This window comes from Papaver somniferum, chromosome 3, assembly GCF_003573695.1.
Source record: "Papaver somniferum cultivar HN1 chromosome 3, ASM357369v1, whole genome shotgun sequence".
In the NCBI taxonomy this organism is placed as follows: Eukaryota; Viridiplantae; Streptophyta; class Magnoliopsida; order Ranunculales; family Papaveraceae; genus Papaver; species Papaver somniferum.
Window position 1 is genome coordinate 176,327,138 of NC_039360.1, and position 18,476 is coordinate 176,345,613.

The 18,476-nt window shown below is 37.5% G+C and overlaps 2 protein-coding genes and 4 non-coding genes across 6 annotated transcripts; 1 reads left to right on the forward strand and 5 right to left on the reverse strand.

Moving 5' to 3' along the window:
• Nucleotides 1-416: 416 nt before the first annotated feature.
• Nucleotides 417-806, forward strand: LOC113360370. Its single transcript, XM_026603883.1, has one exon. It carries the CDS (start codon nt 417-419, stop codon nt 804-806), a length of 390 nt encoding a protein of 129 aa, XP_026459668.1.
• Nucleotides 807-2,886: 2,080 nt separating this feature from the next.
• Nucleotides 2,887-7,615, reverse strand: LOC113358107. Its single transcript, XM_026601633.1, has 4 exons — nt 7,280-7,615; nt 4,523-5,202; nt 3,822-4,251; nt 2,887-3,731 (listed from the first exon to the last, which is right to left on the reverse strand). The coding sequence occupies exons 2-4, from the start codon at nt 4,765-4,767 to the stop codon at nt 3,378-3,380; spliced, it is 1,029 nt and encodes a 342-aa protein (XP_026457418.1). The 5' UTR covers nt 4,768-5,202; nt 7,280-7,615; the 3' UTR covers nt 2,887-3,377.
• A 1,529-nt stretch (nt 7,616-9,144) lies between these two features.
• On the reverse strand, nt 9,145-9,216 carry TRNAP-UGG. The gene has a single exon. It is a non-coding gene; the product is annotated as a tRNA-Pro (tRNA).
• A 1,370-nt stretch (nt 9,217-10,586) lies between these two features.
• On the reverse strand, nt 10,587-10,658 carry TRNAP-UGG. Its single transcript has one exon. It is a non-coding gene; the product is annotated as a tRNA-Pro (tRNA).
• Nucleotides 10,659-12,508: 1,850 nt separating this feature from the next.
• Nucleotides 12,509-12,580, reverse strand: TRNAP-UGG. Its single transcript has one exon. It is a non-coding gene; the product is annotated as a tRNA-Pro (tRNA).
• A 536-nt stretch (nt 12,581-13,116) lies between these two features.
• On the reverse strand, nt 13,117-13,188 carry TRNAP-UGG. Its single transcript has one exon. It is a non-coding gene; the product is annotated as a tRNA-Pro (tRNA).
• Nucleotides 13,189-18,476: the final 5,288 nt, after the last annotated feature.

The window sequence follows — 18,476 nt, forward strand, 5'->3', positions numbered from 1 at the left end:
AAACTTCATGTATTTCCTCAATCTATAATTTCTGATAGGGATGCTGTATTTACAAGTAATTTTTGGCAAGAGTTGTTTCGCCTACATGGAACTCAATTAAGAATGAGTTCCTCCTATCATCTGCAAACCGACGATCAAACTGAAGTGATTAACAGATGTTTGGAAGGTTACTTACGGTGTTTTGCTGGAAATAAACCAAAAGGATGGTCATCTTGGTTACCATGGGCAGAGTGGTATAATACATCCTATCATACTCAACTAATACACACCGTTTGAGGCTTTGTATGACATTCCTCCTCCGGTATAGCAACTTATTTACCAGGAGAAGCGAAAACCACAACTTTGGATGAGGCAATAACCAAGAGAATGAAGTTTTATCAATGCTTAAGGATCAACTTCAAGTGGTGCAGAATAAAATGAAGCTAAGGGCAGATGAAGGACGTCGGGACGTTGTATATCAAGTTGGGGATTATGTGTATCTGAAGTTGCAGCCATATCGGCAAAATTCTAATGTGCAAAGAAAGAACCAAAAATTATCTCCACGATATTTTGGACTTTATAAGATTTTGGAGCGTACAGGACCTGTGACTTATCAATTGGACTTGCCTAAGGAGTCAAAGATACATTCGGTATTTCATGTATCGTTTCTGAAGAAGGCTTTGTTTCCTAACACAGCTGTTGGGGATAATCTACCAGAAGGAGAAGATGAGGTTGATCCAGTAATCTCCATGGTTGAACTGATCCTTGAGGTCAAGGAAAATCTTAAGGGGGGGGGGGGGGATGATAAGAAATCCCCAATTACTTAGAATTCTTAATTAAAACTAGGTTTAGGATTAGAAATCCCTAAATTCTCTTGTTTTAGGCATTAGTTTATTTTTGGAAATTGTTCTGTTTTAAGAATTTTATTTTAGATTCCTAGTTATAGAAGTAGTTTCTTTTCTAGGTTATCTTTCCTTAATTTTATAGTTCAGTGGCCTATATGAGAAGGTCTGGTGTTTGTTAGTTTAATTATCTATGAGAATTATAAGTTTGTTCTAAGTTTTTGTGTTCTTTTAAAGTCTACTCTGCTGGCCGTGGGTAAGAACTATTAAGTTCTTATCATAACAACTTTGGCATTTCTTCCACGAAGCAAGCATCTTCAGCTTCAAGTTTTTTATCCTTCGTCAGCAGTTGTTCTGATACTGGATTGTCCATGACCTTGTGAAGAGAAACTGATATATAACAGAATTGAAACATACAGGGAATTATTATATAACAGGCCAGTGTGCCAACTGCTGCTTTAAGTCTCTCTTTTATTTTTCCTTTATGCTTGCTGCAAACCAAAATTTTCCTTTACTTGTGTTGTTTGTTCCTTTATCGTATTTCCTTTTTGGCAGGTCTTGTGACTTTTGTCTCTCTATATCTGAAGAACATTTCAAATTTCTAGCTCCATGTTTGCTAATTTTGGACAGTAGTATCATTTGTCTTTTTCTACAGAATGGCTCCTGCCTGAAGAAACAGAAAACACAAGTACACCATAATTTTGCTTTACACCTGTCAGAAGAGAGGTGGGGCTTAAAACAAGGATTTTGACTCAGCTCAAGCATTAGACCAACAACAGACAAATAAGGCAGTCAAATGGTTTGGCATGTTTCATCTTAACGTACTTTAGATAGCATCAATAGGTATAAAACAATATTTGTGAATCCATAGTATATAATTGTCAGAGCATCAGAAGGAAGTTTAAGGTTCTGGAATCATTCCAACAACCCTTCAAATTTCGAGACCTCGGACGCATGCCGGCCATATATATATGGACACTTAAGACACTACATATGAACAACCTTATAACTTAGTCGACAATGAAAAAAGAATATGAGATAAACTGAACTCACCGGATAAGTTCACAGCATCTGACCTTGTCTGAGCAAAACGTATTCAACCTGTTACCATTTAGTTTCCGTCAAGATAGCTTAAAGGAAACAACATTTTGCTGATCTTAATGAAACTTTAAAATCCTTCCTCAAACATATCGTGTACATTATTATTCACACCACCCAACTATCACAAAAATGCTCAAAACTACAGCTGCAAAAGCGTAATGTCTATCATACATACACCTAAGTTCCAACAAGAGTTCTTTCTCCAATATATACAGCCTCAGGTTTAGTTAGCAAATCCAATACGATTCAGAATTTCAATTAATAATTAATGTGTTAAATACATACCCCCGCCAGAGTCAAAATCTTCATGCCCATAGGGTCCGACCATAGGTTATGTCACGGTTCTCTCTTGTTCTCTTCACTGGTTTCATTTTCTCTTCAAAAAGGAAAGCCATGCTTAGGAGTTTGGACGACTTAGGACTGATGAAAAGCAATTAACATGTCAATAGTTATAGCAATTGACACCGCCGGACAATTACATGCTACATTCAGATGCATTAGCACGATGTGGCCCTTACAAACTTAAACAGAAATAAAACACCGCAAACCATGACAGAAAGTTGTACATCAACCTGACTCTTTAACCAAGTGAAAACCCAAAAAGAAAAAAAAATGTACTTACCGTAGAAAGTTAATGAGAAAGGAGCAAAACATATATCCATAATGAACATAAAGAAGTACACCCCCCTCTACCTCTTCCCTGGGAGTTGAATTTTTCCCATAAGGCATCATAGCTTAAAGAGTCTATTTCCTTGAATAATTGACGATGTAGACTGCTACTGCTACTACACATCTCAGCCATTTTAAAAGAATACTGCATCAAGGCAAAGACCAAATTTCCTGGGCAATTCATGTACTCTAAGACTACAGGCATCCATTTGTTTACACCAATGCATATATTCAGTGAATTCAGTAGTTACAAATAGTGATTATAAGAATTTAGTATGCTTTCCTGTTACTTCCTGAGTGTCAAGTCTTCCCATTACATCATATTTCAAAAAGTCTCATATTTCAGTCTCCCTAAAATTTGACGACTACTACTACTGCTACTGCTAACAGTACTACCAGACTATTGCTCTGTTAGCCTAAAACGAGGACGAGTACATCAAATGAAAATCTTCAAAAACTGGTGGAGGCTTTCTCAAGGAGCATCAGGACAAGCTAAATAACGGTCTTAAGGACTGATATATATTTCAATATGACAAAACTAAACTGCTTACGAACACTAGACTGACTCCCTTAAGAAGTTCTATTACTTGCTTAACAAGTATCACTTTCTACATAGACACTGAAGACAGTTGAACCAACTTCATTACTCAATCACAAAGACAACGACTTTCACTGCAAATGGATTACATCAACTTCACTCTAGAACACTGATAAACTTGAATAAAAGAGGAAGTAGCGGGTTCATTCACACAAGTTGGTTACTTTGCAAAAGCTGGTTTTGCAGGTTCAGCCTCTTTTCTTGAAGGAAGTCATCTTATTAAAGCCAAGAAAGGCACAATGGGTAGTGGTTCTTATTATGGAACCATCTTGTTCACGTCCTTTCCATGGTAAGAACATCCCCATAATGCTAGAAACTCTCACCTTGCAGATTCCAAATTTACCTTCACCCTCATCCGCAAAATCTTGAAACGGTTTTCTCAGGGATATTTCCTCCAGGAAGTCCTCCCTATCGTCAGAGCAAACAGATTCTAAGCAACCGTGATGATTAAAATACGGGCGATCTCCAACTTGGGTGTCTCGTTTCATGGTTTTCTTACAAGTTCTCATTTTTGTCCAGACTTTGGTGACCATTCTTGAGGTCTGTTTTGCATCCCTCCATCAGTCACAGAAAGAGACTATCATAGATGAGATCATAAAAAAACCACTTACAAGTTGAAAGTTCAAACTTACCAGATTCAATACTTTAGAGGCAATCGGGACTTGAAAATATTTCTCCTGCGAATCAAGACCAGAAGTTATCGTCGGACCACTTTTAGAGAGCTCACTAGAGCTGGGATTTGCCGTTTCCAAGGAAAGGTATGTTCCTGCAGAAAATAAGGTTTGGGCTTCATGGAAGGGTTGAGAATCAAGTGATAAACAAATGACCCCAACAAAAACACCACAATCATCATAGAGTGGGGTCGTGGTTCCAAATCCTAGAAATCGTCGTCCATTTTTGTTTGTGACTGGGAAGTTCCCAGTCCAGGTTTGGCCAATGCTACTCCGGCATATTATTTCGTTTGCTTTGTTGTAGTCACACTCCTCAATAATGAGATCAAGGGGACTCCGACCAAGTGCTTCAGATTGAGAATAACCAAAAAGGCGTTCAGCCGCTGGATTCCTGGCATTAAATAAAACATAAATAGACCAAAAAGGATAAGCCAAAATAAACAAAGGAGGTCTGACTAGTAATGTTTATGCGCATACTGTGAGAACTGTAATCGTGTACATTGCGGTAACAACGCAAACCACTACTCCACTACAAAAATTTGTCTTCCGAGCTTAACTTAACAAAGTATAATACCATTCCCGGCTTAAATACGGAACTTCCAGTTAATCCTAACTCCTATGATCAAAGTTCTCAAAAACTAAATAAAAAGATTAGAACTCACCAGTAAACTATCAGACCATTATGATCAACAATATGAACCGCCTGACCGATGGACTGCAAGATTATCGAAGACTGTTTGCTCATGAGATTTACAATTTTCCCTTGAGAGGTTGGGTGATCACTGATAGTATTCTCTTCTAGGCTAGTTGTGCACACTGCCGTGGTTCTGTAACCCCAACGACCACCCTTTCTCGTTGGACTTTTTCTAGTGCCAGAATCTGTTCCGCAAAGCATTAAGTGAGGCATTTCTTCTTCGAAGTTGGCATCTCCAGCTTTAAGTTCTAGAATTTTCTTCGGCTATTGTTCTGCTAGCACGCTGTCCATGTGGTTAACATAGGATTTTACAGAACACTAATAGAGACTGAAAAGGAACAGTTCTAGACTTATTTGTTTCCCAAACATGAAAACTTTCAGAGACTCGCTCTGGAAAGATGAGCCATATAGTAGTCCCTCTTGAAAGTAAAGGGACATTTTCAGTCTCCTGGATGGGGTCAAAAGGCAAAATCAGAACTTTGCTTTCTTCTTCTGTTTTTGGCTCATCCTTTACACTACTATTTTGTCTTTGCTTTTACCATCTTTGCAGTTTTTGCCACTTTTGTAATTCTCTTTCTTGACCCCTTCTCGTCTTGTATAGACGTGTTCTTCCTGTCTCTACTTTTCCCCATAGTATCAGCTTGTCTTCTTCCTCGGAAAAATGCACAGCCAGAAGGAAACAAGCACAATGTTGGTTACTAGCACTTGTCAGATTAACAATTATCACGATAATAGACCAGAGCATGAGGTTTCATGATAAATCTAAGTTCACTCTCTGTCCACGACTATTCATAATTATAGTGTTACAAAGCACATTTAAATGGGATCCTAAACGAGTGAAAATGATAGCTTTCGTCGCAATTAAAATTTTAAACTACGTCAAAGTCATGAAATTACAAGTCACCTATAAAACGCATTCATCGGCATGAATAAAGCAATCAAATGGTTTAGCATGTTCATACATCGAGACAGTTTGATATTGTCAAAAGGGAATTGAAAGTAAACTATTTATTGTACCAGGGGTATTCACTTTAGCCAACCCCTGAATCCAAACTTAAAGCCACACTCAAGGAGCGATAGAGAAGTTGATCAATTGAACGTTCAAATTAAATTCGAATAATTAGAAACAATATAACACACCCATTACGTCTGTCAGATACAAACATTTTCAAGAACTAGGTAGGTAGCAAAACAGAAAAACAAAGCTCAATTTCCTAGTATAGAAACACCTTTTATATGTTGGACCTTGTTCTTTTGCCATTAGATTTGATGACTGGACTCAGTTAGCAATCCTTAAAAAAAGAACCGTTGGCATTATAGTACCGACTACCGATCATCCGACTTTGAACAAGATTTCTAACATCTGTATGGTTCGAGTCATGATGCAACTCTTTACCCTGTCTTCAGAGTACATACTAAGATGGGATTTAATTAGACAGTTAAAGACACATACGGCGTGCCTGCAAAGCATTCATTTCTATCAGGAAAACTGCCGGTGCAAGGAATTTCAAGTTTAGATGAATTAATCCAAGGTGAAAATGTTGAGATATTAACTGCCACCATAAAATCTTGGCTTACTGCTCACGTCTAGTGCAAAGCATCTCCAATTTGGATGGGCTGGTGGACATCCTATAGTAGGTCAACTATCTCTTAAATATCAATAATTCAGGAAACTAATTTAGTCTATGAGTTATTCTTTCATGATATGGTGTAATAATTAGAATGCAAATGAAAGTAGTTAAAATGCTAAGTATAGAAGTGTGTTCATTCTCGCATTGTAGCCACAATTAGTTGTCAACTGAGAATGCTAAATGAACTACTATTATTCTAACAAATATCGTATTAGATAATATACCGTAACTTGTCCTCGAATCCTACCCCTTGTCTGAACAATTAAATAAGCCGTCTGAATACTCAAATGTGGGGAATAGCTTTACCACAGCATTCTTCAAGAACACAAAAATGAGTACCTATTAACATTACTAAATTGGACCTTGCCAGGGTCTGGTGCTAAGAAACATAAAACCCTGAACCTGCCTCGAATAACTGTTTACAATAATAGGAAAACAAGACAGGACATGAATGAAACATCATCCAGGGAAGACAAGTTACAGTGTGCAGTGGAAACTGAAAAATGGATGGAGTAAAATCTCAAGAGAGGCCAGGTTTTCCGGGGTCTAATACTCAAAGACAAGAATGTTGTGACTACAAATGATGAAAGACAACAAAACAAACGGCCACAACTCAGACATGGATGCGGCAATTTCTCAAAAACTTGGGATGCGTACACACGTTATGAAATCAGCGTAGTGATGTTTCTTACTAAATCAGTGGAGTATATATTATGAGTGTAACTTCTCATCAATACTAATAAATTGTTGATAAACAAAAAAAATTGTGAATGAATAAGCATGTATATACTATTGCGTAAGATATATACCAAAGAGCTGAGAAACGAATTAAATAGCCCCAACAAAAACACCACAATCTGATTACCTAAGGCTGTCATAGTTCCAAATGCCAGAAATGGTTTTCATTGTTTGGCCATGACTGAGAAAATGCCTTGTCTAGATCTGGCCATTTTTATCCTAGCCCTAATAAGAATACCCCAGATATTTGTAACCCACTGACCCCCAAAAATTCCCACAATCTCAATACGTCAAAGTTCATAATGCTAAACAAGACCAAATAGAAAATAAATTAGAAAACAAAAACGACAACTCACCGGTGAACTATCAAACTATTATGATCAGAAATATCAAGTGACTGACCCATTGCCTGCAAGATATCCAAGGACTGCCTCTGATGCTGGACCAAATATAGTAATTTAAATCTGCTTTTAATATTTAGATGATTTCTAGAAGTATTTAACAATATCTGTTTTAAGAATATTTCTACCCTATGTAACAGGTATTTCGGTAGTTTGGAACTTAAAAGGCTTTTTGGTTGGTTGGAGTTATATAAAAGAAGAGATCAAGGTTTTATGCTTTTTATGATTGCAGTCAAAACTCGTATGTTTACTTTCTTCTGTCTTCATCTTGTTAATTATACTAATTTTGTCCTTACTTTTGATGTTTGTTCTTAGTGTTTGAAGGCCATTACAAACACAATTTCCAAGGGTAAGCTTAAGAGGTGTTTTGGACACACTAATATCAGTTTGTCTTCTTCTTAACAAGGCATGGGTTAATGCACAACTACAAATTGGCTAATTAAACAGTTTGTTGAACCCTAGTCCCTAGATCAAGATAGAATACTGACAACAGCCTACCACACGGTCAATCAAGATAAAATTCATTGCATTAATTCTTAGACCATATGCCAAGTCACATATACTTGACTCATTTATTAGATGAGCAGGGAGTTGTTTATTATGTTCAAATGTTGAGAGACTACTTTGATGTGTATCAACCACATCGACGCATTTAAGTATTCAAAGAACTGAAGGCAATCCCATTAGCTCAATTAAATTACAAAATGCAAATATACTGAAGGCAATATTATGCAAGTATTTTCGTTCCCTCCACTTCTTGGTTGTAAGAAAGGTTGCATGTTTGAGCCACAAGAGACCGAAACCACCAACCTTGTAGTGCAAGGAATGAATATATGAAGTATGAACTACAAACATTTCTTTCAAAATTCATTTAAGTGCATGTAAGAGAAGGGAGAAAAATGCTGCTCACCTTCACAGTCCAGTTCTTGTTAACTAGCAGATTCGATGACTTCAAATCACAATGAACAATTGGTGGGTTACAATGATGAATATAATCCATACTTCATGCCTAGAAAAGAGTTAAACCATGCAATAAATTGCATAACCAACTTTCTATTAATTACGAAAAATATAGAAGTTGTGGCCAAGAGGAGTACTCACTGCATCTTAACCCATGTTAACACACCACCGCCAGCAACTGAAACAGTCTTCCACTGCAAACCAACGATAATTAGTTTAGAGACAAAAGAAGAAAAAACTGACAAACTTCTTTGTAAGTAGCAGATAGAGTTATAAGGATAAAAAGTGAAAAAAAAACAACCCTGGGACAAACTAGGTGACCACGCGAGTATGCTGAGGTGAAGTTACTCCTCCATATAGAGCAGCAAATTCAGATGTCGGAGTCTCTTCATGAGTAATATCTTCACAAAACAATAATATAAGATTTACATAATCGTATACCTAGTCTAGTAGTGTTTTTTGATTCATCGAAAATCCAGTACTGGAAAGGATCAAAATAACAGTGGGATGTAAGATACCTTGCAGAGCCATCGGTGTTCTATAGCAATCAGTATATGCTGGAGAATTGATTTTCCGCTCATCTTTATAACCAACCTCTTCAGTTTTGCAAATCAAAGTGCCTGTATTCTATTTGCTCTTTTATATGAGTGGACAGTAAGAGTCTCTTTGTTGAGATGTAACAGATATCTCTTGATATCATAAAGGTGCCTGCTAGTTGAGATCTCCCTTGAGAACAAAAAGACGTCTCCTAGTTAAGATCATGAAAATTCTATTCTGATGAGCAAGTGATTGGTACATAACATGCATAGTGTCTAGCATTCCTAACATATTAAACACCTAAGGGGGCAAAAAAAAAACTTGGGGCATTCCGAGAATCGAACTCGGGACCTCTCGCACCCAAAGCGAGAATCATACCACTAGACCAAATGCCCAGATGTCATGATAAACAAAGCTGAAACTATATAAATGGAATTGGAGGCCATCCTGATAATACCCTGTATGCCGGATGAGTTACATGATAACAAGGTCTGTTTGTTTGTTTAAAACAGTGTTCCCAGTTTTTCATATAGTTATTCAAAACCAAATTAGCTGATTCTGCAGCTCAAGTGTACAAGAAAACAACACAGATCCATATACCTTAAGAACTAAAAATGATAAACTTGTGGCATTCACATCCTACAGATGAAAGTTCATGTCTTAGCTGATTAGTCATCTAAGGATCATCAGGAAAAACGCCATGGATCCCATCCAACATCTTGTATCTGCAGAATTGTCCATAGCTGATAATTTGCTAAACTTCATCTACAACAGTTCATATGTACAGTGAACTCTTTGACAAGTTGCATGACCCTAAAATGGTAGACAAGCTCCAAAACTATTTTGGGATGAGACGAATCATGTTTCATTGTAATGGCTGCCAATGCTTAGGGCATTCCTGAAAACGAAATCGGGACATCTTACACCCACAGCGACAATCATACCACTAGATCAAATGGCCACCTGTTATACAGAACAGGATTCTATGCTCTAAATAACACCAAATGTCAGCTGATCTTACCATACATAATTAAGTAGGCATTGTTGACGATACCCAAGTCAAGCAAACAATATGTCTAAGTTCGTTGTACTCTCAAGTGTATATAGTATTACACCTTAATATGTTTCATTACATGGTCTTACATTACTACTAAGAAAAACATATCAACATGTCTGCAAACACCTCCAACTTTTGATAGGTCTTGCAAAACTATATGGTGAACTAAAAGATTTTAAGCTATAATATTAGTCATGCATACTGCATCACCTGACCTACTATGCGGCTACAAATTTGAAAAACAGTTAGTAAACACTTAATGCATGTGAAGCTGCAACATGTCCATGGCTGCATAACCCGAACACACTTATTCATTTTACAACATCCAAATAAGAAAATCCAATCGCAATGTCGCAAATTCATTGTGAAAATACTTAAAGACTAGGAATCCAATTTGTCTATATATTTTATGCATGAATCTGATAATTCAAAATGGAACGCATCCAGCTTCTTCCGTTTTTGTTGTCCTATATAGTTATCTTAGGCAGGATCATTGTTGACTATTTAATGCTTTCTGAGACAAAAAATGCATCACTCAGATACTTGGCACCTTGTAGCGTACTAGCATATAAATCTTTAATTGATTGACAAGCACCTGACAGATATGCATTATCATCTTAAGTAAAATCATTTTAAAGCATTCTAAGACAGAAATGCATTACTCAGATACTTCGTACTTTGAAACGGCCTAGCATATAAAAAGGCTTAGGGGCATTCCGAGAATCGAACTCGGGACCTCTCGCACCCAAAGCGAGAATCATACCACTAGACCAAATGCCCAATTGATATATAAAACAGAACTAAGTTCTTATCACAAACTGAACAGGTAAACTTGATCATGCCTAAAATCACTGCTAACTGATAAGGCATTCCCACTAAATTCTTATATTGTAGGTATTCCCACATAGGGTAGATAGTGACAACATCGATAGTAATAATATCGATGATGACCTTGATACAGAGCTGCTAAAAATTTCTGGATAGTTTAAGGTAGACCTATAAAAATATTGTTGACCAGTTATTCATTTGTCCATGCCAATCGGAAAATGAGAAGCAACAACTATTCTTGGTTAGGTTAAGTGACTAAGATATCAGCATAAGAATTTCAGGTTTTAGGGACACTCCTAGAATCGAACCCGGGACCTCTCGCACACAAGCGAAAATCATAGCACTAGGCCAAATGCCCTATTGGTATACAAACAGATGTAATTTACTATCATTAGAATTAGAAGTTAACCTAATCACAGCAAAAGTCATTGTAAAAGCTTAGTTGATAGGCAATCCCATAATGTCAATTTGTTTGTGTGAAACACACATAAAATACTTCTAGCAAACACCTAAAAATATAAACTAACAAAGAAATGTAGCATAGAACACTTCGGAAATCAGATATGCAGGACACTTGTGAATATTGTAAATCTGCAATTACAAATAACGCTCTATTTATTCTAAGGCGTTATTTGTAATTGCAGATTTGCAATATAAAACTATATACACTCTGAACAATATAACAAAATACAAGTCTCATACTCTGCCTACTTCAAATCTCATACTCTCATACAGGTGAAAAAGGTTGGGGGTATTCTCGAACTTGGGACCCCTCGCACCCAAAGCGAGAATCGTACCGCTAGACACCAAATCAATATCATCAGAATTAGAGCTTAGCCTGGCCACAGACAGAGCCAATGAGTATCATTCAGCAATACTTAGTTTTAAAATCAATTTGCCCAAGTTGAAAATACATTCTTCAGATTTATAGGAAACCTAGTGCTACAAATCAGAGGGCGCTAATGAATAGTGTAAAAAGATCCATCAAGAGAAAGTATGCCTCACATGCACAGTTCGGCACTTCGGCTTGCTATAATGATAAGTTCACTTAATATGAATTGATAGACTACAGCATTCAAAGACAGGATGAAAATAGCATCTTTTTTTGGAGTCAAATTCAAAAAGAAAATCACTGACCACTCTTGCACATTCTGTAGTCTACGGACCAGATAAAAAAATTGGATTGGTTCTAATTGATCGGAACCAGACAGAAGTATTTTCTGACCATCTTCATAGATGAAAAAGGTTACAGTTATTACGAAAATCGAACTTGGGACTTCTTTCACCGAAAGCGAGAATCATACCACCCGACCAAATGCCCAGTTGGTATACAAAACAGACCTAATTCACTAAGATCGGAATTAGAGGTTTACCAGCTTGTACCATTAGCCGGGCAAATAAAATGTCACCAAGTTATCTTATCGAGAACAGGCCTAATTCACTAAGATCGGAATTAGAGGTTAACCAGCTTGTACCATTAGCCAGGCAAACAAAACTTCACCAAGTTATCTTATCGAGATCCCAAAAAGTAACTCATAGATAAAATATGTCACAGTTCTATGTCAAACATGGTTACCTGAAACTACAACGGTATGACGAATCGCACCTAGACAAACTAATATCACTGAATCGCAAAGACAGGAAAATGGATACTGAGTCCTGACTCCTAGTCTATGTAATCAAAATTAGATTGTGTTGGTTTCACTGAGTCGTAACAACACAACCATGACATCAGTTAACCAAGTAAGAATTTGCTTGTAGCACCTTTAACAGACGGGAAGACAAAATAATCAAAAGAGTAAGGGGCGTTCCGAGAATCGAACTCGGGACCTCTCGCACCCAAAGCCAGAATCATACCACTAGACCAAATGCCCGGTTGGTATGTATATACAACTAATATACTATCATTAGAATTAGACAACATCCTGACCAGACCAACAGTATTTAATTTGATACATACCAACTTATGATCAAGTAAAGAACGCAATCTTTATGTTCCTAGAAGGCTGATGGCTGCTAACCAAGGTGTTGATAATTAAAGCAAGGCAGCCTATCAATCAGAAGGTCACATCAAATTTACAGTTCAACTTGTTACTCTATTTTAACTTTCACAGAAACTCATTACTTTCCAACGTCCGAGGACAAATAACTCCGTTCTATTTTACTTTGTTGGACTAGGCTATTACAATCTAAGATGCAATGGAAAACCACTGACAAATCTATTAGTGGTCTATGAAGCATAGATCATAAAAACAAAATTTCATAGATCTGAAACCAGCCTTCTTCGCAGACCTACCTAATAGATGAAAAACGGTTGGGGTATTCCGAGGTCTTCTTCCTAATAGATGAAAAACGCTTGGGGCATTCCGAGGCCTTCTTCGCAGACCTACCTAATAGATGAAAAACGCATGGGGAATTCCGAGAATCGAACTCGGGACCTCTCGCACCCAAAGCGAGAATCATACCACTAGACCAAATGCCCAAATTAGAGGTCAACCTGAGCACAGCTATCAGGCATCACCAAAAGATACAGGGACAGTTGATACACTAAGTATCCCCAATGTTATCTAAACTCTAAGCATAAATGTACTAAACTACACAAAGTCAAATAAATTTCCAAGAAGCAAAAGCAACATGCGTTATTAAAAGGAAATACTAAATCACTAAGGTTCCATTCGAGAAAGGATCAAGAATTCAGTGTAGCAATATGATCCAGATGATCGTGGCATAGGGATTAGATGATAATAGATAGGTGTAATAAACTATGCATACCTATATACACAAACATGCAATGTTAAAAGGCATGACTAATGTTATATTGAGATCTCAACACAGATTTCATTCAAAAGAAAAACCATATATTCAATTCCAGCATGTGAACTTGCTAACAGCCTTGGTATAAAAGAAATGTAAATAGACAACTAAGTGCAGTGAAGTCAAATGCAATAAAACAGCTACTATATTAACATTTTATTTTAATTTTTGCTTGTTTTCTGTTGAGTTATAATCGTGCAATTTTCAATAATAAACGTTGTACAACAGTTTTCCCCAAATTTGATTATAAAAAACTGACAAAAATAAACAAACCCCACGATTTATCTAAGGGATGTTGTATTAAATTAATTACCAGTGTACGAAATATCTGCACAGTATCCCTTCTTCACTAACTCCATTACTCCACTGAAAACCAGAGAAGTGAAAACAGAGGGAGAGATTTCAGATTCAATAAAGAAATCCAACTAGAGAGAATTAAAGAAAACTAGGGGTTTATGTTGTTCTAGGGTTAGATTTCATAACCTCCTTCTCGTAAAATTGAAGCAGGGGTCACCTTTGGTCGCCAACACTGGTAATTTTCTAGGGTTTCGTTTCTTTTGTTGCCAGTGGAGACTTGAAAGTTGAAGGGAAATGGGAATACTACCTCGGTCAATAGTGGTCGTCTTATGTTATGGTGGGTTTGCCTATGGCAAAGGGCTAAATCATCCATCTGTCATGCCAGCTGGCCTGGCAAACTGGCCGAGCCACTATGGGAAATAAACTAAATGATTGAGTCTACACCGAGCGGTCGAGTCTCTACCGCTCGACCGTTCGGTGTAGTTTACACCGTTAGCGGTTTAGTCTCCACCGTTCACCGTCGGTGCTCCGCCGGCTATAAATACCACTCTTACATTCAGTTTTCCATTCACAAATTCTTTTTTCTTCTTTCTCCCCTAGAAATCAGACCAGAGTGATTTCTTAAAAATGAGTAGTACCAAAACAAATAGACAAAGGAAAAGAAACGGGAAGGAAACAGGAAAAGGTGTTGCAGATAGTGATGTTGTATGGGATCAGAATGAAGAGCATGAGTTCGCAAATGTTAGGCAACTGGTTGGAGCTGGTGTAACATCTACGCATTTAGCTAACCATCCCGAGCGAGTTCTTTTACCCAAAGTAAGAGGTGGGTGGTCTGAGCTAACCAAAATTTATGAGTTACTCCCCCAACCTGTTCAAGAATCCTTGAGAAGATATCCTTGGCACTTGGCAGCGTTTATATTTCATGAAAGGCAAAAACCACCGGACTCAAATTGTGCGAGTTCTTTGTGAACGTTGGTGGAACACTTCAAATACGTTGTTTTTTTAAGGATTTCGAGTGTGGTAAGTTTTATTTCTTCCATTCAATAGTTTAATTTTTAGTTCATAAACACTCATTTTAATTTTTTAGTTTGATACAAATTTTAGTGCCACATACAAACTTTAATTTTATGACCATGTTGTTTTTAGGGTTCACACCGTTAGATTTGTATATGTTGATTGGAATAAAAAGTGAGGGTGACATAGTACAATTTAACCAATTAAGGTGGATATCACAAGGAAGATGGAAAGAATTACTCCCCTTGTACGCAAATGATACTGAAGGAAAACTAGAATCAAGACAGATACACTCATTTGGATTAAGAGTGTCTGGGTTGAAGGCTTTTTTGACCCGTTACCATGGCAAGGGGATAAACAGAGTTGAAGATTATCCCGAGCTTGAACGTATTTTTGTATTATGGATGTTAGGTCAAGTTTTTTTCTGTCATTAATTGGTTTTCTGGAATCTTTAGAAGATTTGACTAAAGCACCAAATTATGATTGGGGTTCTGCAATTTTGGCTGAGCTATACATGTGTCTCAGTGATTGCTCAAGTAAGAAGACAGATAGCTTAAATGGATTTTGGGTCGTAATGGAGGTAAGAACTATTTATTAGATTTATTACCGAGTTGTCAAACTAGTGGCGAATGTACTAACACATCAATTTTCGTCAATGTTATTTTTCAGTATTGGTGGTATACTTACTTTACTGTCGCCGAACCTGATCTTCACGATAAACGATTAATTTTTCCAGTCATGTACAAGTACAAAGCTGATAATTGGATTGGTCAGATTAATGATGGTCAAAATGTCGATGTTATGCAAAGGATGCAACAACTGTGCAGAACTAGTCTCAACATTACGTCAATGTCTTATTCAGTCCTTAATGAGTATCAGGAACCAACGGCACAAAACATGCTATAGATGAGCCTTAAGCGACTTGTGTTTTACGATCCAGTTATTGGTCAGGGTATTTGGTAATACGGAGAAAGACATATGTTTCAGCTACAAGGAATAAAGGTAAAAGCTATCAACCTGTTTCCAACTTCACTAATTTCACATGATGATTGGATAAAGTTGATAAACAATGGACAACCTTGGGAAGAAGCTGATGATTTGATCCAACAACCAGAAAATGAGTATGATTATTTCAGTTGGTTTCAGAAGGTATGTAAGCTAAATATTGCTACTCAATCACAAAACTTAGGTAGTGTTGACTTTCCAGCACTAGGCAATTTTCCACTTGCAGATCTTCCATCCCAACCCCCACCACCGACGGGCTAACTATTTACGTACCCTAGTACGCAAATGGGGTCGTCAAGTATGCCTCCAATACCTTTGGAAGTCATGACTATATCACAAAGTGGAGATGTTGTTACAGTTCCACTTACTGGTGAAGGTTTGCAGCAAAGCTATCCATACTATGGTGTGATGGCAACACCAGAAGAGTTTCAGGATCAGTGTAACAATTATGAACTTTTTATCAATCAATTCCAGAATTTTCACTTGAGACATATGGAAGCTTTGAGGGAGAGTTTGAGTTATGAATTTCCCGAGACTCCGGTAGCATCAAGTTCTCAAATGCCTGGTGGAAGTTGGAGTCGTGGAAGTGGGATTCGTGCAACTGGGGGTCGTGGAGGTCGTAGAAGTCGGCAACGCACTCCAGCTATGATGGAAGAGAGTATGGTGGAGGAAACTCAGATACCACCAACATCAGCAAACTTGGGGATGGATTTCCAGTCTCCTCTTGGTTTCATTCCCCAAGGTCCTATATTTACTCCTGATGGTGGAAACCTCAATTTGGATGCATTTAGGTAATCTGTAATTTATACCCCAATAAGTTCAGCATTTCACCGTTTTCAAGAACCTCCTCCAATGGATATGGTACCATTTCAAGGTTATGATTCACCTGATGCTACACAACCACCATCTCAGAGTCCAAATAATGAGTTTTCACAAGATCCAACATACTTAGGGGATTATGTATTTGGTGGTAATCGTTAGTTTTAGAGTTTTGTTAGTTGTTATTTCGTGGTTTATTTAAATCGTTAATGTAATTGCACTCTTTTGTTTCATAAATAATAATCTTCGTTTAAAGTTTTCTACATAAGTTAAAATTAAGAACTTAGAATTGAAAACCTAGATTAAATTGGGGCAAAACTTTTAAGATATTATAACAGCTTGCATATCATAACTTCTCTCCGTTATCAAGGAGCCACTTTTCACGACATCTTTCATCAATCTCCAGAAGGTTTTCACCACTTCTCATGTTTCGAGCCTCTTCCCTTATCATTTCAATATATTTGTTAACATTCTTGGAAATTATGGAGAACCGAGCACCCAACACCATCGAATTGCGATTGTAGATGTTCGTTGTTTCTTCTTCAAATTTCATTAAAACGCGTTCCCAAAATGGAATAAGTCGTAATGCGTCATCAATGATTGGATGATTAGTGTAGAAAACATAATTCCTGCAGATGCATTCATCTTCAAACGTGCTGAAATTGCGTTGTTGTGCAACTCTCCAACTATTTGCTCTTCTTAATTCATTTTGTACACTAGCTCGAAGTGCAACTCTTTGATTTTCGGCCGCATGTTCCTCTTCTATGAATTGAGCCATAGACATGTTTTGAGCCATTGGAAAATATAAGAAAATATGAAGAAGGTGTGATCTAAAATGGTAGAGGAATGTCGTATTTATAGGGGAAATATTTTTTGCCGTTGGATCAGATTCTAATCAGCGTTGGAAACTAGACCGACCGGTCTTATAAAAGTCGGTAGCGGTGTAGTGAAGACCTAACGGTGTAAACTACACCGAGTGGTCGAGACTCGACCGCTCGGTGGAAACTTGACCTGGCCTATCTAAATGGCAAATTTGCCACTTAGCCAGGCCACTTTGCCCCCTCCATAGTGGGTGCTTAAATGGCAAACTCTTTGGTTTTCCACACCCATAGGAAGGGGCCTTAACCTATGGGAAAAAGGGATCTGCTAAATTCTCTCACCGAAAAATCTCCCGAGGACTCTGGATTGCACGGTTGTATTTTTCGAGCCGTGTCCGCGTCTGACTCGCGTCAGACACAGGACGCACATGGGATGTTGGCACGACGCGTGTCCAACGCATCAATGTGCGCGTCATGCGCGCGTCTGGTTTGGACGCACTGATGATTCGGGTTTGAAGCATCTTTTTTCATTTTTATTTAAATTTTTTCCTTTATTTTTACTATCATTAACTAAATGAAGAAAGACAAACATTGAGATCAATCATTTAGGTCTTTATTAGGGTTTTGTCACTGGAAATGACATCACGTATATCCTTGGTTGGGCATGTGTTGTTCTAATAATGTATTTTGAATGTGCCATGTGTTTAATAGTGATTGATTGCTTGACTTTCGGCATGTATAAACATACGATCTCTTTTTTTCTTTTGAAATTTATACACATGTAGCATCATTTTCTAATTTTTAGGATCGAAACACTTGACTTTGCAATATAAATACATGATTGTATATATAAATAATATATATGTGTCCGCGTCCTAGTTTTTCGATAAGTTTGTAGTGTCCGCGTCCATGCGTCCGCGTCTGTGCAACCCAGGGCGAGGAGTAATCTGACGGTCCCTCTCGCGTGGGGTCGGCATTTTTTGTTTAAGTCGGTGATTGACTT